The sequence below is a fragment of the Plectropomus leopardus genome, chromosome 6 (assembly GCF_008729295.1).
Source record: "Plectropomus leopardus isolate mb chromosome 6, YSFRI_Pleo_2.0, whole genome shotgun sequence".
NCBI lineage: Eukaryota > Metazoa > Chordata > Actinopteri > Perciformes > Serranidae > Plectropomus > Plectropomus leopardus.
In genome coordinates, this window is record NC_056468.1 from 17695726 (window position 1) to 17720334 (window position 24609).

The 24609-nt window shown below is 40.0% G+C and overlaps 1 protein-coding gene across 1 annotated transcript; it reads left to right on the plus strand.

Moving 5' to 3' along the window:
• The first annotated feature begins 4496 nt into the window (after positions 1-4496).
• Positions 4497-22702, plus strand: plekha2 (pleckstrin homology domain containing A2). The gene is made up of 12 exons (XM_042488473.1): positions 4497-4680; positions 10353-10513; positions 10643-10699; positions 11263-11311; positions 11451-11548; positions 15296-15427; positions 15685-15774; positions 15893-15961; positions 16064-16134; positions 18532-18595; positions 20054-20131; positions 21144-22702. Exons 2-12 carry the CDS (start codon positions 10373-10375, stop codon positions 21594-21596), a joined length of 1302 nt encoding a protein of 433 aa, XP_042344407.1. The 5' UTR covers positions 4497-4680; positions 10353-10372; the 3' UTR covers positions 21597-22702.
• The last annotated feature ends 1907 nt before the right edge of the window (positions 22703-24609 follow it).

Consider the following 24609-nt stretch of genomic DNA (forward strand, 5'->3'; position numbering starts at 1 on the left):
TGGCTTGGGGAAGCCTGTAGAGAGGGTAGGCCCTCACAAATGACACAGATTGCTACCTCAGAAATGAACTAATGTTGGATGAGTAATGATTAAAAAATGTGACTAAATTATGATGCGTAAATAGCAAAAGTATCAGTAGCAATCTATAATAAAATATGCTTTTTCTATATGAACTATACAATCTACAATTAATCTATTAAAAAAACGAAATTAAATGATTTAATACATTTTTTTCTTTGATATTTTTGTCAATTATGCAATGATGGGATGTTGTCTAATGTCAAGTTTCTATCTGATCATGTGACGGGATGATACATGTACGACAGAGTGCACTAGGCCCTGTCATAATAGCGTGCAGTCGTAGATTCCATACACCAGTGGCAACAGCAAAGCAGTTCTAGTTTGATGTCTGCACAAAATGTCTGTTGCAGATTGAAACCGATAAGCCTCGAATAATGTATATGTTGTGGCATGGTGGGAAAATCTGCAATCTGACAGGTTGTTCTGACGAACAGAAGCTTTGACTGTGTGCAAATGTGTCCCATGAATTTGAAGACGAGGCTGACAATCATGTGTGGATCCCTATTGAATGTATCTGCAAACGAGTGTGTGCCCGTCTGTGTGTATGTAGTTGCATATTGAGGCAATGATCGTTTGTTCGGATTCCTACACCTGTCTGTGAACATGCATGCTAAGCCTCAAGTCAGGTGCTCTCTCCTGTTCTGTCTGCAAAGGTGACGCCCTTAAATGCCACCAATGCGTGGCGTCTAATGAGGACGACTGCAACCGGCAGGGCTCTACCTCCTGCCCTCAGTACGCTGATGCCTGCTCCACCATCACAGGACCCAGTGAGTCACACGCATACAAAAACATGCCAAGGAAAATATGCAACACAAGTATGATTTGATTGAATAAAGTAATGTAAAAGTCTCACTAGAGGTCAGCATGACGCTGACAACCAGCTGCACGTGTGAGGAAGCAGTTTGAGGAAGTCAGTAGAGTTTTAAGTTGTGGTCATGCTGCCTCCATTGACAAAGAAGAAGTCTAAAGTCAGTGTTAAAACTCATAAAGGAAGGACTCAATCATATAAAGTTGTAAAATACTTTAACAGATACATGGCGTCTGTCAGTACTCTGTTTTCTTCTGTTTGTTTATGTGTGTTCATGTGTGTGTGTGTGTGTGTGTGTGTGTGTGTGTATTCGTGTGTGTGTGTGTGTGTGTGTGTGTGTGTGTGTGTGTGTGTGTAAAAAGCCAGCCTCTCATAATTTGAGGTTGCTGGATGTCATCCCGGCAGTTTATGATAACCACAAACCTCTATAGCCTATATGTGTGTCTGTGTGTGTTTGTGTTTGTGTGTGTGTGTGTGTGTGTGTGTGTGTGTGAGACGAGAAGAAGAGTGTGGGAGGGGGTTCATCGAGTTCACAGCGCCATACCGAATTAACACGAATGATCAATCTTCACTCACTTCAAAGCAATAAAGCTGCACGTCTGCCTGCCTCAAGCGTCCCTCTCTCTGTTGCGCTCTCTCTTTTCAGACACGGTGATGAAGTCATGCACGTACAAGGCTTTCTGCGACAAGGCCCATGGCGTTGGCTCCGGAGCTAAAATGGAATGCTGTTTTGGCGATGACTGTAATGGGCCGCATCGGAGCCATAGTCACGGGGATTACCACAGCAACAGTGTAGGGGCGCTGGCCTCCAGCCCCGTCCTGCTGATCACGTCCCTGCTGCTGCGTGTGGCTGTCAGTCACCTGTAAACACCTCCACTTTTATTTTCTTAAGTGATTCAACATGTCTCCCTTGTCTGTTCAGTCTTGTCGTTTGCTGTGTTGTCCATACATCCACCCCGTCACTCTGCCCCTCAGAGATTTTTAATACCAGTTTACAAAATGTATTTGTATGGGATCCAATTTCTGACATTGTGATTTTTTTTTTTTATGAGAGACTTTTTCAAAAATAATGTCAGTGTATCTCAACATAATATTTTCAAAATGACTTTGTGCCTCAAAATATAAACTTTGTATGACATCATAATGAGAAACTTTATGAAAATAATGACTTATAAGCTCAAAATAATGATTTAGAATCATTTCTCATTTTTGAGACTATTTTGGAGATAGTAACTCATTATTGTGTGTTACTGTGCTATTAATTTGAGATATTTTGGTCAGTATTTTGACATTTCCCATTTTGAGAAAGTTACTCATTATTTTAAAAGTTTCTTATCATTTTGTGATACTAACTCATTACCTCGAGATACTAACTCTTTATTTTTAAGATATTTGGTCATTATTTTGATCATGTTTCTCACTATTTTGAGATACTCATTATTTTGAGAAACAAGTTCATTATCATGAGATATTAACTCAGCATTTTGAGATACTTAGTAATTATTTTGCGATACTGAGTCATTATTTGGAGACACTACATCTTTAATTTGAGAAACTAAGTCATTATTTTGCAATACTTATTCATTATTGTGAGAAAGCTTCTCATGTATTTGAGATACTATGAGTATCTCTATGAGATGCTAAGAGTTTCAGGTGGTTCAGACCAAGAACAAATGTTTCTGAAGACTGTGTTGGTGCAGTAAAGGTGGTCTATCCCATCAGTATAACACGCCAGCACCTTTGGTTCTCTCTCTTTGTTTTTTTTTTTTAATTATCACTCATTTATTTCAACCTCATTATCTACAGTGGTGTGTTCACTTTCCGTTGATGTCAAGCTGAAAAGTAATTTGTGAACTTGAGCATACTTGTGGTAAAGAAGTGTGTACAAAGTGAAGTACACTACGGTTTTTGCTCTAGTGACTCGGTGTGGTTTCGGTAGGTGCTGGGGTGCCTCGGTGGGTAGCTAGTGTACAGCTCGCTTGACGCCATACAACCACATTATTTAACTGTGTCGTTGCCATCGAAACCAGGTGCAAAGTATTTGAACACAACAATTTTGGAAAAAAATTGAAAATAAATAAATAAAAGTACTTGTGCAATAGGGTGTTTAGTGCTAGAAATTGTTCACTTTTTGTGCATGCAAGCTTGTCTGAATAAAGATACAATCACACCCTTATTTTTTGTGTGTGTATAGTGTGTGTTTGTGTTTGGGTAAGATCACCTTGATAGATATGTTTATGTATATTAGTGTCGCTGATGTAAAAGCATGCAATCAGTACAGAGAAAACACTGTGATCTTCAGCAGAAACATTAAAATCTGTGAAAAATTTAAGGACTTCCTTCTGCAACTGTGTAACTTGAATCTTGTGCAGTCGCCACAGGAAATGGAATCAGTGAGGTAGGTCTCCCTCCTCAGGCAGGTCACATGACATGCAACCACTTCCTCTTAAAAGGACAGATATTAACCTAATTTAAAAAAAATTTAAAAAAACCCCAACATAATCAGTCCTGTAAATGCCGATTTGTGTAATTTCAGCACTTACACAGGTGATAGGCGTGTTTCTAAACCCAGATTCTGTGTTTAAACCAGGAGGTCAACTCAGTTCATCCTCCGAGCTCTCAGGAGTTACATCACAGAAGTCACACTGTGGTCACCTTTGTGTAAAGGTGGAAAAACAGTGAGGCAATACTGAAGTGCTGTATCTAAGTGCTGTTGTGCTTTTCACACCGCAGCATTTGTTTAGTGTTGAAGTTGCTAATTTTGCAAATTATTAGGAAAAAAAGGTGCGTAAGAGACATTGATCAAGAATGAAAGGGTGGGTGGCCCACAGAGACTGCTTATGCGTAGGGCCCAGAATTTGGTGCTACGCCCCTGGTTGTGCTGGGAAAATTGAGCCTCATGACCTTCTAAAATCCTGGGTGCCGACCTACTTCGAGCAGAACATTGCATTTTTTAGAGTCTCATTGACACTTTCATGTACATAAAAGTACACAAAGTCCATGTTCTTGTTGTGGGCACTGCTTTTGGCACACAACACTTTGCACCTGTCACACACTCATCTCGCACAGAAGGTGTATGAATGACACTATTATTCACTGTGTACCTGTTTAACCAGGTTAACACTCCCTTCTTTTATAGCTGCTCAATTATATGAACCACCTGATTCTGCTCTGTGTGTGCATGTGTGAGTAAGAGATAGAGAGAGAGAGTGTGTGTGTGTGTGTGTGTGTGTGTGTGTGTGCGTGCGTGCGTGTGTGTGTGTGTGTGTTCTACCCAGTACCCAAGTTGCCACCTTAGAGGAAGAGAAAACCTAATACATGCAGTTGCAGAAGGAGAGATACATCGCGCGTTTTATGTATTTTCTAAATAAAAGCCTCTAAAAAGTGCACAAACAGTCAAAATAAATGCAAGGAGGAGGCCTTTGCTGGATGCTCATGAAATTAAAGTGAGAAAAAGCCATTGAGTTGTTGAGTTCCTCTTCTGTGAGCTCGGAGGAGGAGGAGGGCCCGGCCGGAGCTCAGAGGACGCATACATCACTTCCGGGGCTGGTTTATTCTAATACCGAAACGACCAACCCGGAAAAAAGACAAGTCTTCTGTAATCCGATCACACAAACAAACAGACAGGAGTGTGAGAGCCAGATGCACGCCGGCTTTGTTAATATAGCCGCAGTAAAAGTTATCAAAACTTTTTTGTAACATGCTCGTTGTTTACCAAACTCAGGTCTGTCCTCTGAGCTCTGGAGCCGTGCGGGGCGCTGGCTGTGGCGCACACTGACTCTCCGCAGCGGGTAAGTAGTCAGCCGACAGTGGCACTCTGTGACTGTGTGTGTGTGTGTGTGTGTGTGTGTTACCTCCGTTCCTATCTTTCTCTCTCTCTCTCGCTCTGTGTGTGTGTGTGTGTGTGTGAGTGAAATATGCGTGTGCATGTGAAACGTGCGCGCGGATGGTACAGTACTGTAGGTGTGGCAGGCCGTTAAATCGTCGGATCTGGTGAGTCAGTGCAGTCATCTGAGCTGAACTAATGTAACGCCTGTCAGGTGTCGCTGAGTAGTTTTGCCAGATCACATTTAAACTTTTCATTGCATGCTCATAATTACATTATAGGTCTACGTGCACGCGCCCGTGATCTTCAAACTGGTCATTCAGTGGCGTGAAGCTCGTGCCTGCACTCTGTGGTAAATACTGTAAAGGCAGTGAAGAAAAAAAAGAGATTCATCTGTTGGTCCCTAAAAAGTCAGACACTATTGAAATATGCCTGTCTCAACTTCCCATAGCCCAAGGGGACGTCCTCAAATAGCGTGTTTTCTTCAACCAAAATTCCCAAACCGCATATATTCATTTTTATGGGAGTTTTTTTTTTTTAGGTATTTATATTTTTTTTTTATTATTTTGTTTTACTACACTTTATTTCAGAGGGAAATATTGTACATTTACAGTTACTAGTTACTTTCTATACGAGGCATTGTAGTGGAAGGGAAAGTGGGACTGATTACCTAGGGCCCCACTGGGAGGGGGATCCCAAAAGCCTGGAATGAAAAGCTTGATTTGTTTGCAATCTTAATTTCCAAATTGTTAGTGCCATAACTAAATTAGAACTGGCTGAACAATTCAGTTTTAAGACTTAAGTTTGTATGACAAAAAGAATGGAAGCTCTCTTTGGCTCCTCTCAACCCTTAAGGGCGCATTGTTAAGTCTGCCCCTCCACAAGGAGTCCTCTTTAAACGCAGCAAGACTAGAATGAGTGAATGCTAGTGCTGCTGAAGCACCAAAGTGCACTCTGTCAGGTGAGGATGATCGATTAATCGATTAATCAATGAATCAATGAATCAATGAATCAATTAATTGTTGCAGTTGTACTTGACTTGAAAAAAAAAAAACAACTCCAACATACTCACCTACAAATAAACAATATTTTTGTAAAGCAACCAGACATATCAGGCTTGTTAGTTCAAGCACCTACAGCACGTTAATGCATCAATAATAATAATAATTCACCACTGTCACCCAATTATACAACTGAGGATGTTGAATATGGAAGTGTTATTAGATTATTAGATTAGTTGCAGGTTAATTTTCAGACTATCAGTTAATTGCTTCAGCTCTAAAGAGGTTTGCCACCGATTTTACATAGCAACGCCAGTAAAACAAATTACAGGTCTAGTGTGCAGGATTTAGGCTGCATTAACGTGCTCCCTGAATGGTTCCATTTTCCAAGTTGGGAAGTCGTTCTTCTGACTGTGTTGTGTTCTTGAGCTTTAAGTAATGAGATGTGATATGAAGATATGTTGTGTTTTATTGCTTGGGGCATTTCATCAGAATTTGGTAACAGTTTGACAATTTATATCACAAAATGATTTTGTCCCAGACATGTTGCTACCAAAATATTACCCAGCTAATGCTAAGAAATAATCTTCAAACTATTCTAGGTCATTCTACATGGACAGCAATGGTTACAGTAATATCATACTACAAAGTACATACGAGCAAAAAAAAAATAACAAGCAGTATATGAATTATTAAAAAGTTTACTATCATCAACCGCACATTTACTTTTGTCAGCCATGTTTTTGCTTATAAGACGTCAACTCGGCAACTTCGCACCAGATTTTTCACTAACATTCTGAATTGTTGTTCCAACTTGAGGGTTCATTCAGTTTTCCTATTCGGGACCTTATTTTTCCAATTATTTCAACACCACCTGAGTGAAGGATTAGTGGCATCAAGCGGTGAAGTTGCAGAAGTGTAATGTCTCCCGTGTGCCAAGCATGTAGCAGAATTGCAGCGGCTGACGCGAAAACGTGAATGAGTGATTGATTTTGTGTGTTCTGTGCTACTGTAGAAACAACATGGATTTTCCTAGGAAAGCAAAGGCGTGACCCATCCTACTCTCCATTTGATTGGCTAGTACTTGTTGCCTTTGTTAGTTCGCTGCTCCTGGAAACAAAATCTCGTGACATGCTCTGTATGTAGAGAGAAACAACTCATTCTAAGAATCTCATTTTTAATTACAGGTGATTAGAAACTAATGAAGACATAGAGTATTATATATTACATACCATGTCTGCCAATAGATGCCCCTAAATCCTGCACACTGGACCTTTAAGCCATGGAAAAGTTATATAATGTCTTATGTGGCTCTGGGGGGAACTGGAGAGAGATCTGCCACACGGTACTCAGTTTGAGCACTGAGTTGCATTCAGGGAAGTGCAGGATTGAGTGTTTGTTTTCACTCAAAGACAAGATATCTTGGCCTATTTTGCCTGGATTTAGCCTGTTTCTCTTGAACTTCATAGAAGCACATTACAGCATTGCTCAAGTGACTGTTACCATTTTGATTCAGTTTCTGTTTTAGCAAAGAGCTTGTCCACAGATAAAGCAGATGTGTAAACTGAGTGTAGGTGGGTTTCACTTCACTGCCCTGGATGTGGTTAAAGACAATAACACTGATATCAGTGCTGAGATCTGAACACTGTGTTCTGCCCTCACACACACACTCAGACTGTATTAACAGCCACTGTGGGTTATTCTGTCACATCTCAAAGCTCAAGTAAATTTCACAGAAATCTGCTGAAGATTGTGCGAGTTATATTTATTGGTATAGTTTGCCAAAGATGCCACAACCTCACCACTGCTTCGCCTTGTAATGGTTAGCCTGATGTTTTCCAATACCCAAAATGGTTTATGTGTGCATGCATGAGTGTGTGTATGTGGGTGTGTCTGTCCAAGGGCGGGTGTCTGTGTGACGGCTGAAGCATCATTTTCTTTTTTTCCATTACACCCTGAGTTTCTGCAGAAGACCTCTGAATGGTTTGTATCTTTGACCTATTTCAGTGTCAAAAGAAATAAAGGTTGCATGACTGACGTCTCAGATACAAGCCCACAAATTTTTCAAAGCAGTTTCAAAATGAAGCATTTTTCCGACTATTGACTTAAGAATAGTTTTACTGGAGTTCCACCAACAGTGAAGATGCAGCCTGTGTGTCAGTTGTTGCTCCTCTGTGTCTCTGTTTGCCTGTGCTTTGTGGGGTCATATGTGTGGAGTGTTTGTGTGTGTGTGTGTGTGTGTGTGTGTGTGTGTGTGTGTGTGTGTGTGTGTGTGTGTAAATGCTCATGGAAATTCATGACAGTCCTGTAAAAATACTGGCAGAGGGTTCAGCCATTTATTTCTGATTATATATTTTATATGACTGTCACGTTATGCTTTTTGTTTTTTTTCTTGTTAAAAAAACCCTAAAAATCAGTCACAGATGTGGCCTAGTTAGCCATCATATTACCTTTGTGCAGTGGTGGAAAGTAACTAAGTACTACTATACTATAGTACTACTCTACTATACTGGACTTTACTTGCATTGTTTCATTTTCTGCTACGTCATACATTTACTCCACTACTCTTCATAGACAAAATGTGTACTTTTTACTCCACTACATTTATTTGATAACTGTACTCAGCCATTGATTTGCAAGTAACTGGTAGACAAGCCCAGAGTAAAGCCCTAAACAAGTTATAATTTGCTTTTCATCAAATGTGATTTCATTTTAACAACAGAGTAATGATGTTAGCTCAGCATTAGCTTACTTTGTTGATATTAGCCTCAGTTTACTGTTTTCTGTGCAACTTTAAATGTTGAACAAAACTGGAAATTGTTGCTTTGCTGTCTGTAATTTCAACCTGCATGCTATGTGCATCTGCAATTCATTTTTTGTGGACCACCCACAGTTTTGTATGCACAAGAATTTATCTTTAGTATAATTTTTTTCCAACTGGAGCTCAGTAACATACTGTTTGTTTTTCATGGTTCTCTTTTGCAAAGTGACTGAGTGCTGTTGGACTTATTCAAACAAAAGTAGATTCGGGGAATAAGTGTTGACTCGCTGGGAATGAATAGATTTAGTATTAGTTGATTTAGGAAATGAAAACAAATGAACTGATTCGTGGCACACTTTCTAAATAACATACTTTTTAATCTTTGGTCTTGGGGGGAGTTATTAAGTATTTTCAAGTGAGTCGGTTTTAGTCCAAGTGTAGTCACTAGTAAGTGAGTTGAGTTGCAAGTCTCAAGTCAAGTCATTAAATCGTGACTTGAGTCTGACTTAAGTCCAAGTCATGTGTCTGGAGTCCATACCTCTGTTCATTACTAGTTTATTGCAGATTAAGATTAATATTATCTATAATCAACAAATTAATGATGATGATGTATTATTAAAGGTTAAAATCAGGAAAATTCACAAGCTGTCAGCTGTCATATTGAATTCTGCTGGCAGTATGTAAACAATCTAAAATGAACTCCAATTTTACCAGCTGCAATGTTAAAGTGATTAACAGATTGATGCATAAATAATTATAATCCAGTAATATACATTGTTATGAAATGGGTCATTCAGCATAATAAGTACTCTTTTTTTTTGTACTACATGTATATTTTGATGTGACCACTTTTGTACTTTTACTCAGGTGCAATTTAGAATGCAGGAGTATTACTTGTACCAGAGTATTTCTGCACTGCTGTATTACTAGTTTCTACTACTTTTCTAAGTTAAAGATATGAGTATTTCTTCCATCACTGCCTTTGTGGCCATGTAAAAGTTAAGTGTTTTAAATCAATTCAAATATGGGGGAAAAGTAAGGACTTATGAAAATGAAAATGTGCAGAAAATGTGCTTTGCATCTTTTAATTCGGTGCATTCAACTGTGCACAGTCTGTCATGTGATTACTTCGTGTATAGTCTGCAGAGATGCAAAAGTAACTGACTGAAAAGTCCCTCAGCAATCAGGAGGTCGAGACATAAAAATCGAGTTCTTGCCATGCCAGAAGTCTTCTGACTCCCCCAAGAAATAAAAAGTACTTTCATGTGCAGATGTTTGCTGCGGATAAAATTCTCCTGGAAAGCAAACATTATTGAAATTTCATCAGCATACCTCGAGTGTCTGAGCTGAATGAGTCTTGATTCTGTTGAGGAATCAGTCAGCAGCTCAGTGATTCACATGCATGGCGTCATCTTAATGAATACATCTCTCCCCCTTCCTCACCTCTTTTTCCCATTCCTCCATCTCCTCCCTCTCCTCCCTCTCCTCCCTCTCCTCCCTCTCCTCTCCCTTCCCTGGCCAGTGGAAATGTGCGTGTGTGCAGATCTTGAGCGCAGTCTGTAATTTTTGGCTGTGGTGGAGGGCCTCAGCTCAGCCTCGGGCTTCAGGGTTTGCTGCTCAGCCTCAATCACGTCACATGAAAAACTGCTGAGTGCGAGCGGGTCTCTTTCTTCCTCTTTGTGTGTGTGTGTGTGTGTGTGTGTGTGTGTGTGTGTGTGTGTGAACAGTAAATGAAAGATGGTTTATCCTCCACATCTGCCTGTCTCTGCCTTTCTGTCCTGCGAGTCCATCTCCCTCTCTTGCTCCCTTCATATTTTTTGCTTGTTATGGTCCATCTGATTTGAGTATTTGTCTCTCTCCATCTGTGTGTCGCAGTGACATGTGATAGCAGCAGCATGCCGTACTTGGACCGGCTGAACCGTGTATGTGGCTTCCTGGACGTCGAGGAGAAGGAGAACAGCTGCCGCTTCCAGAGACGATACTTCATCCTCGACACGAAGGAAAATGCTCTACTCTGGTATATGGACAACCCTCAGGTGCTCCACACATATATGCACGACACACACTTGCACAAACAGCAGGAGGAAGTGAAATTGACCAATACGAGACGTGTAACCTTGGACTCTGAGCCAATGACGAGTCTGTGTGTTTGTGTTTGCATGCAGAACCTGCCCAGTGGAGCTAGCTTTGTTGGCAGCCTGAGACTAACCTACATCTCTAAGGTAAAATATTTCACTCTGCTGGACGTTAGTGACTTACACACGTGTGCAGCGGGGGAGACATCGGAGCAGTGTGGACACAGCAACTCACACATATAGAGACAGCAAAGACACACAGGTCGGAGTTATCTGTAGTCACACGCAGGCACAGACTTTGTGAAGTTTTCCAGATGTCAGAGCGCTCGCTGAGCTAACCAGAGATAATGACATCTGGCTGCACGGCACTGCAGCGCTGACAGCTCCTCCCTGGACACTCTGAGTCAAATAGACAGCAAAGATATGAAACGTTTCTAACTTCTCTCCTCCTCCTCCTCCCTCTTTTGTCTCCTTTTCTCCCCCGTTTTCCTCCCTCATTTCCTTCTGTCTATCCTCTCCTCTCCTTTGGTCTCTTTTCCTTTCCTTCTATTTCTCCTCTCCTCTCCTCTCCTCTCCTCTCCTCTCCTCTCCTCTCCTCTCCTCTCCTCTCCTCTCCCCTTCTTTTCCCCTTTTCTCTCCTCTTTTCTCCTCACCTTTTGTTTCACTTCCTCGCCTTTCCCCTCCTTCTATGTCTCTCCTTCTACCATCAGGTGAGCGAAGCTACAGCGAAGCAGAAGCCCAAAACAGAGTTCTGCTTTGGTAAGGTTTTTTTTTTTCAAAGAAACCCCGAGTCATGCTTTTGCAGAAGCACAATGGCATTAATTTTATTCACACATGTGATAAAATTATATAATGTGGTGATTGTGGATATTCATGGAAATTATGTCTGTTTTTGTAGTCATCAACGCAGTTTCCCGGAGGTATTTCCTCCAAGCCAATGATGTGACTGATATGAGGGACTGGGTGTCCGCGCTCAACCAGGCCAGCAAGATCACTGTGAGCGCAGCACACGCACACCTGCACACACACACACCTGCACACACACACCTGCACACACACATGGTGTTATAACCCAATGTGTTTGTCTGATGTGTGTTTAGAAAAAAGCGAAACTAGCAGTTACAGGTAAGGGATTTCCACCTAAGCGCAGGAAGTTGCAGTTTGTGGTGATGCAACTGAAACCATTTTGGCCTAAGGGGGTGCTGATGCTGGCATGCTGCCCACAAATACTCTCTCACACATTTGCTGAATGAGGAAATTGTGAATGTGCATGAATATGAGCGATAACACACACACACACACGTCACTGTGGTGGAGGTGTCTAAACACTTCTGAGTTTGTAGGTGAACATGCCGTACACATCCTGTTTGCACATTTGCATAATATTTGTGTGTGTTTAGCGAAATGACCACGGCCTCTCTGACTAGTGACATTGAGATAACAGAGAAGAACGTTTCTCTTTTTCTCTCACCTGCACACTGACACAGGAAGCAGCGCCGCTCACTCTCTCTTTCACTTCCCCTTTGATGGGAGGGCTTCTCTGCCGCCTTTTCTCAGCTTCCTTGGCCTAAAATATATTTCCTAAAGCAGAATAGATCTGATTTAAGTGCAGGAATGAAAGTTAAGCAATTACTAATGAATGTAGTTATTTACAAAAGAGTGGTTAAAATGAAGCCCCTCATATATTATATGTCTTTTATTGTATTCTCTTCTTCAGACACACCAGGGAATGGAAGAGGTTATATGTATATAATGTTTGTTTTATACTTTGTAGGGAGAATATATTATTTGTTATAACTTTGGGGGCATTTTGCCTTTATTGGGCAGTTTATATTGGAAAATGCAAAGAGGAAATAAAGTTAGGGATAGAGAGAGGGGCGTGCTTGACTTGAAACATATGTCTCTGACCAGAATCTATCCATATTGTTACTTAGGCCACCCTTGTAATTATTTTAGTTATTTACTCTATTTTTAGAGTATTTTCTTTTTCTAGTGCCAACATTAAAGGGACAACCATTTAATTTAGAGAAAAAATATACATAGCAAAACATATGTAGAGAGAGTTAAATTTCTTATGACATGAAGCTCTTGTTCCTCTTGAGCTCATGCTTGTTACAGTTGATATACGAGGTAAACAGGTGTGCCTATTTTTTACAGAAAGTAGCAATGGTTTCTTCATTCTTTGTTGCATGCTTTCCAGTGGATAAATAAACAACAAAAGAAATGCAAATTTCTGTTTAGACAGCACAGTTTGTACCTAAGGTTCAGCATTGGGCTTTTATATTCAATTATAACTGATTTTGAATGGCTTAATAAATATTGTGTTAATGGACAAATAACCACTGTATTCTTATTCTAATAATGTTTTTTTTAAGCTTTTTTTAGCGTTTCTAAATGAAATAAGTGGCTTTTATTAACTCATGAGCTCGCTTGTGAATGTTGTTGTCAACAGCAATGAACAGTTTGTCGTTTATTTTTTTATTTCTCATTATTTGCTAGCACAGCAACAACTTTTTTGGGTCCATGTTAGAACATACCATTTAATCAACACATTTCAGTTTTAACTTACAGTACAGTACAGTATACAGTAACTAGAATCATTACAGTGCCACTATTGTATCCGTCACAATAAAATTACAACAAAACCAAACATAATATATCTTACATTAGAGAATCTGATAGTAACATATTTCATATTTCATCTCGATGAATTTGCACATCAATATTGTGGAGAACATCCACAGATATTTGCCGGTATGTTTTCAAGAATAACCTTCATAGTTGATTGTCAAAGCCTTTTGGCAGATTTTTGTGATCATAAAGTAACTGTTGTGTTTTGCTGCTTTTGTCTTTGGTCTAGACAGTGTAGTGTGATCCCTCCTCATCTTCCTTGTTGGACAACATTTGGTTATTTCAAGAAAAATATATTTTTGAATGCAAGTTTGTTTTTTCAAATTTAAAGCTTAAATGTTATGCTCATTTTAGGTTCATATTTGTATTCTGCATTTCTACTAGACAACAAGTAACATGTTCATATGCTTTAATGTTCAAAAACACATTTTCCTTTACTGTCTGGGCTGAACACCTGTATTCCCTTCTGAGATGCTCCATTTTAGCACCTGTCTCTTAAAACCTAGTCTGCTCTGACTGGTCAGTGTTTCCAGGTCTTTTGCATCTCAGCATCGGCCGTGTCTACATGACACCACCAGATTTGCGAAAAACACTGAAGAGTTTTCCACTGACCATCTTAGCCTGAACCACTTCCAACCCTAACAAAATGCTTTTTGTGTATAAAGCGAAGTTTACCTCCAGGGCTCTTATTCATTTAGTGTATTCGTTTTAACCCAAACCTATGTAATGTAAACCCTTGTAGTTGCGAGCTTGGAGCTGCCTCTGTACATGGGACGCCCTCATAGGAATTACTTAAACATACATTTACCCTGTTTGTTTTATTTGAAACTTTACCCATGTTTAATGAGAAAATCTGACACTGGAACACTATATATATATGTGTGTGTGTGTGTGCGTGTGTGTGTGTGTGTGTGTGTGTGTGTGTGTAACAAAAAAAAAAAGGAAAAGCATAATAGGTCCTTTTTAATAGACTGTACCATAGCTTGTTTTTGGCTGTGTTTATTATTAAACTTTATTAAACTTGTGTTTTGGGTGATCTCAAGAGTAAGAGTAAATAACCACCACTCAATCACTCAAACCACTTGCAGAGGTGGTCTAGGACACATTGGACCACATATCTTTTGTAGTGTAAAAGCAAATGTGTCCTGATGCGTCCCTGACAAGGACTAAGTCATTAGTGCAGGATGTGGTGGTTGTTTTGGTGACAGTGCGCTAATGCTCTATAACTTACCCATTTATTGTTGAGTTGGATGAAAGGTTGTGTGACCATCCCTAATTTTGCCCTTTGGAAGGAGACATATTGAATTCTGCTGACAGTGATATCTCCACCTGTACAGACACAACCATTGAAAGTGACTAGCTGTAACTCTGCATCAGGTATTAATGAAATCTGACCGAGTGTCGCATAATAGGCACAGGTGTGAAGACGATGTGTCTCAGCAGTCCACTTGTATTCTGATCACCAAAATACATGTTAACACCATGTCTAACCTGGATCTTTTACTTTAAGTCATTTAGTCATGTGAGATCTGTGTACTGGTTTACGTCCAGTGTCTGGTAAAGAAAAAGAAAATCCAAAAAATCCAAACAGCCCCATTGACTTAGAAAAAGAGAGAGATGACTGGTTGCTCTGTAGACTATTAACAGATGTAGGTCAAAAACTTGTATTGGGTGCTCATGATAAACGGGAAACAACAGGATAAACAGGAAGGAAATCCAACATTTACATTCAACAGTTAACATTAAAAAGCCTTTATGATGGTGGCTAAATCATTTTTAAAAAGCCAACATTTTTTGACCACCATCGGTCTTAGTCAGGGCTTTAAAAAAACATTAACATCATAGCCCTGATAAAGGATTTTTAATGTAATTCCTTCTTGTTTTTTCACATATTTCACACCTTTGGAGTGCCAGGATTTCCTTTCTGCTGAGCGCTTTAGACTGTCGGATGTTTTCATGCCGAACATATTACAGTTTCACTGTTGCAGCATTGAGACTTCAGTGGGAATTAAACGTCTAACCTGTGGCAATTAATAGCAAGCTTTACTCATTAAGCCCCACTTGTTAATGCCGTGCTCATTAATATTATCCCGCCTGCTGCTGTGCTGACAGGTTCCTAAGTCTGGCCCTGCAACTCCGCGGTCCGTTGTGGGTACAGTCATCAGCGACAATCCGGGAGGGAAAAGACAGCAGGCCTACAAGGCAGAGATCATTGGTGGCGTGGTGGTCCATACTCCCATCCAGGTAATGAAGAGGAAGCTTAAACCGATGTTGTTACCATGACGATATGAAAGGAGATACTAACAATGCTGGAAGCCAAAATTAGCGTTAACGAGCTTCCTTTTTTTACTGTTACATTTATTTTTCAGCAAAAAAAAGCAGAGTACAGCTCACTCTCGGCCTCCAAAACCACATTGTGTGTAATCTGATGTATTCTGAGGATGGTGGTTACATTGACCACAATTGTTGTAATGATACTGAGGACGGTTTAAATGTTTCAGAATGAGAGTGAAGAGACAGAGGGGAGAGAAAGGAAGGGCAACAGGCCTGGTGTGCTGAGGTGTGGTTACTGTGTCAAACAGGGAAATGTGGTGAGTACCCAGCCACTAAAAACTGATAAACTCTGTGTTTCAATTTAAAAAAAACTACATGAAGAAACTGTAATGTGGTGTGTGTGTGTGTGTGTGTGCGCGCGCGTGTGTTTTTTAGAGGAAGAGTTGGAAGAGGAGGTTTTTCATCCTGGATGACAATGCCGTCAGTTACTACAAGTCTGAGATGGTGAGAAGCCAGACTCTTTGTGTTTCCTCTCACATGTCCATGTTTTCGTGTGACTATGGTCTTTGTCTGTCCATGTCTGAAATGTGCTTACATATGTCCCAGGATAAGGAGCCTCTCCGAGCGATTCCACTGAGGGACATTCAAAAGGTCCATGAATGTCTCGTCAAGTCAGGGTGAGTCAAATGTGAATCACTCACAAATTCTCCCACCGTTTTACTTTCTCATCATGTGGTTGTTTTCTGGTGAATATTCAAATAAGGATTTCCACAGGTCCTTAAAATACTTGAAAGTTTGTTAGGGGGGAAAAAATCAAGGAACTGAAAGTTTTTTGAAAATAGACATAAAAAGACATGGGTCATTGAAAGTGCCTGAGTGTATACGTTCAAAAATATAAATTAAATGTTTTTTTCTTTTTATTTAAAACTAGTAAAAAGGTTCTTGTCTGTGAGCTTCTGTAAAGTCTGCTAGTTCTTCTTGTAAAAATTCTCAGTGTTGTAACAGCAATGGACCTTGACACGTCTTAAATTATGCTGTGTTGGGTCAATGAATTTGAGGGAACTGGTCTTGGAAAAGTTTTGCTATTTAAGACAATGTGGAAACCCTGTAAGAACAGATTACTCTTTGAACAGACACAAACAGAGTCAAAGTTTTTGCAGCAACCTATCAGGGAGGTTTCAATAGTTCAGAGTTTCATATTCAGACATCCGGAGAGGTTCCCTCTTCAAACCGACTCATCTGGTTTCTCCTGGTTTGTTCAATGCAGGATGAAGCTCGATTGACGTTGCATGGCTAAAGTTAGGGACCGTCTCAATAGTGTGCATGCAGCATGGCCAAGAGAACTTTTCAGAGTTTTGTACATATCCTTCTCATTTTCTTTTCTTAGGCACTTCATACAAACTTAATATTTATCTGAACCATCCTCTATAGCATGCACAAGTTTCTTTGAAAAAAAGCTATTATGACTCATGTTATTTTCTGTTTCTCTTCTTTTTTTATCAACACTTCTCTCAATAAATTCACAGCCTCAACCTTTTAAAGAGAAATCACACAATACAACCCAATGTAATTCTGACTCATGTTTTTCCACCTGTTAAAACCTCCCATTCTTTTTCCTTTGTTTATTTCTACCTGGATTTTTCAAGGAAAAGTTCATCCTAAAATCAAAAATACATATTTTCCCTTTTTTTCTGTAGTGCTATTTATCAGCCTAGATTGTTTTGTTGTGAGTTGCCGAGGTTTGGAGATATCGGACATAGAGATGTCTGCCTTCTCTCCAATATAATTAAACTAGATGGCTCTTGGCTTGTGGTGCTCAAAGCACCAAAAAATCATCACCTGGTTACTGAAGATAATCCACAGATCTTGTTGTGAACAGTAGGAACTATTTACTTTCTACCAAACTACACCCACAATCTGTATCACCGTGCAGAAGGAAGCGTGCACCTACTGCAAGCTAACATTAGATTAGGCATGTCCAAAGTCCGGGCTCGTGGACAATTTTAAATGGCACTCGGCTTGACTTTCGAATTACACCATATGTGGCCTGTCACACAATATTGATTGATCCAGCAAGATCACCTTGCTCTGTTCCCTTCACCTTGCAACAGTAAGACTTTTATATAGTTCATAGATATGCATCAAGTAGGAAGTGTGCAGGTGGAACTAATGTATTTTTATATACAGATGGTTAACAAGCAAATGTAAGGACAGCAACTAACAGCAGACGTTTCCTGCTCGGTAGCAGACCACAGCAAAGAAGCGTGAAGACGACAGCTCAATGCATTTTCACTGAAACATGAAACAGTTGCGTTAGTCTAGTTTGTTGGTGATTTTTTTTTAATAACCCATATGATGCTAGAAGCAGCTGGCCCCAAGGTATTTTCGCATGATCTAATCTGGCCCCGATTCAAAAAACTTTGGACACCCCCTGTGTTAGAGCTCAGCCAAGGAGGACTGCTTCAATGTGTACATCTCACACTGTCACGAGCACGAGCCTCTCGTCCGCGAGTAGATGCACACTGTGTGGTGATATATTTGGCAGGTTTTGTTCGTGTAGTTACTCCAACAATCAGCAAATCACAGCAAAACAATCGAGATTTATCAATAGCACTACAGGTGAGAGGAAAAATATGTATTTTTGATTTTGATCTTTTTGTGAACTGTCCATTTGTTATTACATTGCTTTTATGTTGACTCAGTTTACACTTACCTTTTATTTTTTTAAAGTAAAGTCAAATAACGCTTTACTATTTGATTAATTTGAGTACATGGTTAAATTATGTTATATTGTATATTTTTCCAACAGCTAAACTTACAAATATGAGTATGAGGAGAAAAAATGACAATAGAAAATAACTGAACACAGAAGATGGGACAGTCCTGACTATTTTTAACAAAGTGTGCTGTACAGCCAACCACTTCCTGTATAAATCTAAATTAGATATGAATAGAAAAATCAAACAATAGATAAAGATAGTAGATTTGTGGTTTAACGCTAGCATACTACCTAGCCCTCCCCTTAGCTGCTGTGTCATTCAGCATGATAATTTTCCACTCTGTGTGTCCATCAGGGATCTTCTGCTGAGAGACAACCTGTTTGAGATCATCACCAGCTCCCGGACCTTCTACATTCAGGTACAATCCCGTCTTCCCGATCTACCAAGCAATCATGGGCTCTGCTCTGTGGATGTCCTCTGGCTCAGGGTGAAAGCATTGATTATATTTTAGTCAGAGCAGAAGAGGTCGATATTTGCAGGTGTGTCTGTCCTGATGTTTTGAGTTGTTTTCTCTATATGCTCTGCTGCTGATGTGTGGCACAAGCACTTATTTTAGAGCATAAAATGTTTGTTTTTGTGAAATGGGCAAAGCCATCTGTTACTGTAAAAACAATAACATCCTGTTGTCCTCTCCTGGGAGAACAGCTGACTGAGACGGTGGGGGTCAGATCAGATGGGAAGTGCTGCGAAAGAGAGAGAGAGAAGCTGCAAGCATGAGCGCTTTTATTTTTGTCTGTGCAAAAAAAGGAAGCATGAAAAACATTTAATAAACACATAATCAAAAATAGATTACACAGAGACTATAGTGGAAGTGCAGACACCAAAGTGATAAATTATCTGAAACTACAATAACACTTAAATTACTCGTTAACTAAAATTAGAGCCAGTTATAAATATTTGAAAGTCTAAAAAACCCTCAAAAGGGATATATCTGCTGAAGTTTATGTTTAACATATATATCCTCATAAACCAGGGCTGCAACTGATAATTATTTCCATTATCGAATTGTCTGAAAAGTAAGTTTTTCCTTATCTTTATTTACTATGTAATGGTGGTACTATTTCTGATAAAGTTAAACATTTTTTGGCTGCAGTTACTAGGATCAGTTTTTTGTAGGTTTCTGTAATGTCATGCAAGTTTGTGTAGATAGATATTTAGATAGATAGATAGATAGATAGATAGATAGATAGATAGATAGATAGATAGATAGATAGATCAACTTTATTGTCTTTCCAGATATACACAACAGTGTACATGGAACAAAAATTTGTTGCAATTGGCTCTGAAAATGATATTAAAAATTTTGGTAACATCCAACTTGCATGTTTACAGCGAGGGTTTGAGAGAAATAGCATTGCATTATATGTCCTGTACATATGGCAGAATTGACAGTAAAGTTGACTTTGACTTTAGGATCAGGTTTTGGTTGGTTTTGGTCATTTCATGGGGCAGCATGGTGGTGCAGTGGATAGTGCTGATGACCCCAGCCAGCTGGGGTCCTTGAAGATTCGGCTGACTGATCTCTTTGCATTGACCATAGATGTGAATGTGAGCGTGAATGGTTATCTGTCCCTGTGACAGTACCTGTCCAACGTGCACTCCACCTCTCTCCAAATGTGAGCTGGGATAGTGTATAGGTCTATAGGTCAAGCATTTATGGGTAATGAATGGTCTTTTCATGACATTTGCTGACAGTACAAAAAATAAAGAATACTGCCAGTAACATAAAACGCGGTAGGACAGACCATGACAATAGCTTGTGGGGAAAAAAGTGCAGCTCTGCAACGTTTTATCTTGTGATTATGTTTCCCTATAGACAGACTCTCCAGAAGAGATGCATGGCTGGATCAGGGACATTGAGATGAAGATCCAGGACTTCAGAGGTCCTCCTAAGGTAACTCTGTTCTCCTTCTCATTGACACAAAAACTCCTTACGATCCATTCTCACTATTTGTTCTTGGAGGAAAAGCAAAAACTTACAGATATGATGACACAAAACAGTTCAGGCTGTTCTCGTGTACTTTTCATAAGTACACCAATGAAAAGTAATGAGGAATGCATAATATAAAACCCGAGTAATTGGTAAGGTTCCTATCATGTGACCAGTGCACTGATGGGAGTAAAGATGAAGAGCAGACATAACAAGGGAGTGATTTTAAGGTGCCGTGTTTATTTTCCTAAGTATGTAACATGGCAACAGCCAACCATGTTTCTTTAAGGTTTTCTCTAACCTAGGTTACTTTACTTCCTATTCCTAACCTTTGTAACTTTAAATTTAGGATGTAATGTAATGAGGCCTTTCATGGGGCACTAATCCGTAAGATATCATATGAGTAGTTGTATGAACACATTGGGAGGTCAACTGCGGGTCTGAAGAGTGAAGACCATGCTGAAGTGCCTTAAACCTTTTAACCTCTTTATAATGGCCAGCAGGGGGAGACTTCACTGTTGAAAAATTAAGTCCAATTATATACAGGTCTATGACAAAATGACCCTGCTTCTCGCTTTACATGACTTATTACTTCAGTAATCATTTTCTTAATGAATTTATGGTTTCAATTGCTAGTTTCAAGTCTTCTGAAAAGATTATGACATTAATTTTTTAAGTTATGGTTCCATATAGAGTAAAATTGATGATAAAAAAGGCTAGGCTTTAGGGCATGGTTAGGTTGTGATATATACGTTGCTACCATGGTGGTGAGATTCACCCCTCGCTCTTCCAAAGCACAACCCTCTTGTCCAAATATGGTCACTTCTGGCTTCAAAAAACTGAGATGGCAACAGTCAAAATGCCAAACTCGAGGCTTCAAATTTGTAGTCAACAAACCAACGGATGAGGTCATGGTGATTCACTTCTTTTATACAGTCTCTGGATGACACTGATGTTTTTGTTCCTCTCATTTCAGGGTTTTTCATTTAAGCGTGCGTCCTCTCTCTATCGAAGTCACAACGCCTCTTCAGCACCTCGAGGTCAACAGAATGATGAGCGCAGACCTACACTGGTCAAGTCCTGCTCTGTGGCACCCGGCTGGCAGCCTTGGACGCCTGTCCCACCGGGCGAGCCCTCCATCCTTGATGCAGAGGATGAAGACAGTGCCTTCAGCTCTGTGCCCACCTTGCCTTCTCTCTCCTCCTCCTCCACCTCTTCCTCCACCTCTTCCTCCTCTAACTCCCTCTCTGCCCCACCCCCTTGCCCCAGTGTGCCTCCAGCAACTTCAACCAGCGGACTTGGGATCTTCACAGCGTCAGGAGACATGGCCACTGGGCGTCGGAGACACCGCTCGCAGCCTCAGCCTCACACCAGCTGCAACTTCCCCTTCAGCCTGGACGAGGACGGCATCCGCACCACAGATGTCTAGGTTCAAGAAGTCCAGACTCCTGTGTGGACTTGATTGTTGGTACCTGCCTTAAAATGAATGTGACTGGTAATAATAGTATTCCTTAATAATGAAGTGACACTGTGACCATCTGCCTCAACACTTTCACATGAGATTGGGGCCTCCTGCTGGTCTTGAAGCTGTATTACAGATGAAGGAAGCACCCAGCTGGAAGAGGACCAAGAGGCACAGTGTTTGTCATCCACAGGACTGTGAAGAAGAACGACGGAGTGTTTTTAGTGCAACTTCCTCTGAAAACTTGAATAATCTTTTTGTTAATTGTTCTTGCAGACTTACAAATTATGGCACATGCTTTTAATCTGTTGCACTTGGCTCCCCAGGGAGTTAAAACTCATCAAGAGCATGTTTCCACCCTTGCTGGAAGTATTCACCAAGAAGTGTTTAAAGGACTTTAAACACATTAGTAACAATAATTTTTATATTCAAACTCATTTTCACAAAATGCTTTAAAAAATAGCATCTTTTTAGTTTCTTTGGAGCCCAGCAGTGTTTTTTCCTTTCTCATCCTAAGACACATTATTTGACCTTCTTTAATAATTAACAAGCATTTTATTACTAACATCTAATCAGGCGTCTGGGGGAAAGTGTAGGTCTCATAAAATGGTACGTGTATTCACATGCTAACTGAATGAGGGCCCTTGTGATGTCGGCAGCAGTTGTTATGTGTTTGCACTATGTTTTAAAGCAGGAGCTTTTAGTAATTGCCTGAAACATCAATCGTCATTAAACATGGGTGGATTATGAGGCAGTAGGTCCTTGGGCACAGACATGTAGACATCCCCACCACCTCTTCTACAAAGGAGCAAGAAACACAGACTTTAAAGTAGTTTAGCCTCTTTCTGTTTTCATTTGGCGTCTTTTTGTAGCCTAGTTGTTTTGATCCTGTTGGTAGTTTCTTTGCACCGTTCTTCGTAGTTGCTTTGTGTCTTTTTGTGATCATTTTGTGTCATTTTCTCTGTGGTTATTCCCCTTTTTATAGTCTTTATGAGTGTCTGTGTCTCTTTGCAGCTGTTTTGCATCTCTCTGTAGTTGTTTTGTATCTCTTGGTGGTTGTTTTGAGTCTCTTTATGATTACTTCACACTCTTTGTAGTAATTTTGTTTCTCTTAATAATTTTAAATTTCTTTGTAGTCATCTTGTGTCTCTTATTAGTTATTTTGAGTCTCTGTTGACTTTTTCTTTTGTTATTCCCCTTTTCATTGTCTTTATCTATGTCTTTACAGCTGTTTTGCATCTCTTTGTAGTTGGTTTGTGTCTTATAGTGGTAGTTTTGTGTCCCTCTGTAATTGCTTCACACTCTTTGTAGTCATTTTCTCGTGGTTATTCTCCTTTTCATAGTTTTTATTAGTCTCTGTGTCTCTTCGCAGCTGTTTTGCATCTCTTTGTAGTCGTTTTGTGTGTCTTTCTGGTTATTTTGACTCTCTCCCAGGTCGGTTTGTGTCTTTTTGAGTGACTTTTTTTTTTTTTTTAATGAAGGTGAGGGGGGGCCCTGACACTGGGTCTGTGCCTGATAGGCCTGCTCAGTAATCCATCCATGTCAGTAAACTGTGACTCCTCTCTTAGCTTTGAACAGGGTACTTTAACAATACAGCGGTTTTTAGATGGTACTTATTGTAGAATGTATTGCCAGCATCAAAGTACAGCTCATCAGCTGGTTGACAGCTTTGTAAATGTGACTTTCTTATTATTCCAGCATTATGTGGGAAACTGTGCCACTACTTCTGGTAATTTAATTGTAATTCTGCACTTTGCTTTTCTTATTTTTACTTGTGTTTTTTTTTTGCTGTCATAGCAGATATTACAGCTTCCTCTGAGATGATGCTTCAGATACTTTGTGTTGTTACACCAATAGTCTCAGCCCTCCTCAGGTTCACCTCAAAACTTCATTGATGTGGTACCATGTTCACGCCTGTTTCCGTTTTCTGAAGCTGTGTGCACTCGTCTGCCTGCGTTTCATGTTAATTTTCTTTCTTGTACATTAAATGATGCTTTTTATTGGTCCTGTTTGGGTTGTTTTTGACTAACTTGAAAGTTCATGGTTCATTTCAGTTTGACTTTGCCCTCTGACTCTGCCCTCTAGTGGCTGCTGGGGTCATTCCACACCTTACACCAAAGGCAGTACAAACTTACTCTAAAGAGTTTTCCAAATAAGCTTTTGATAGAAGTTTTTTGCTTTCTCTCCCAAGTACACAAATGTCCCAACTGCCAGGCATGCACAGGGTAAGGACCAACGTATTTGACCTTTAATACAGCCCCTTAACCACATGCACACCATGCAGACACAAGCCTGCACACCATACACATGCCAATCAAGTGCCCTTAGGTTGTGTTAAGTGAAGTGTTTCACACGTCCAGTGCAAAGGTCCATTAGGTAAAACGCCTTAAACTCTGTCCTGACCTACGTCCACTTCCCTCTCTGCCTCGCAGTGCAGCTGCATGGCTGCAGGACCTACGAGAGTAAAATGTCTTCACTGAACAGTTTAAATTGTGTTGTAGGTAAAAAAGAAAAATAAAAGGCCCTCAGTGCCTGTGAAATGTCAGCTGTGTTGAAATGAGTTTTCAGCCTGTTAAAGACAGAAGTCCTCCAGGTACTGAAAGAAAGCTGAACAGAAACATGTGACTGAAGCAGTGGTGATGAAAAGAGGGATGAAAGTTTAAGGGAAGAAATTATGAGGGTGTAGGGAAGAGCAGGGGTGTAGAAAAAAATTCGGGGCCCTGGGCATCTGTGCCCCCCCCCCCCCCAACCTTCCTCTCTTGATCCTTGTTTTCTTACACAATTTTTCAAATGTATTTATTTATTTTATAAAAGTCTCTTTACACTCTTTCCCTTTACATTCTTTCTTTTCGTTTTTGGAACCTTGATTTTCCCATTCTTGGGGAAAGACATGACCGTGTACAATGGTGCTTCAACAGCATAAAAGGTCATTTATACACCTTTCCCACCGAAATTAGCACATGCACGCAGATTTTTCAAA

Bases quoted from the DNA above. Each gene is read 5' to 3' on its own strand.
- plekha2 (XM_042488473.1), top strand. From the start codon at position 10,373: ATGCCGTACTTGGACCGGCTGAACCGTGTATGTGGCTTCCTGGACGTC. The intron at 15,428-15,684 runs GTAATGAAGAGG...TAAATGTTTCAG, and splicing joins TGGTCCATACTCCCATCCAG to AATGAGAGTGAAGAGACAGA. The intron at 18,596-20,053 runs GTACAATCCCGT...GTTTCCCTATAG, and splicing joins CCCGGACCTTCTACATTCAG to ACAGACTCTCCAGAAGAGAT.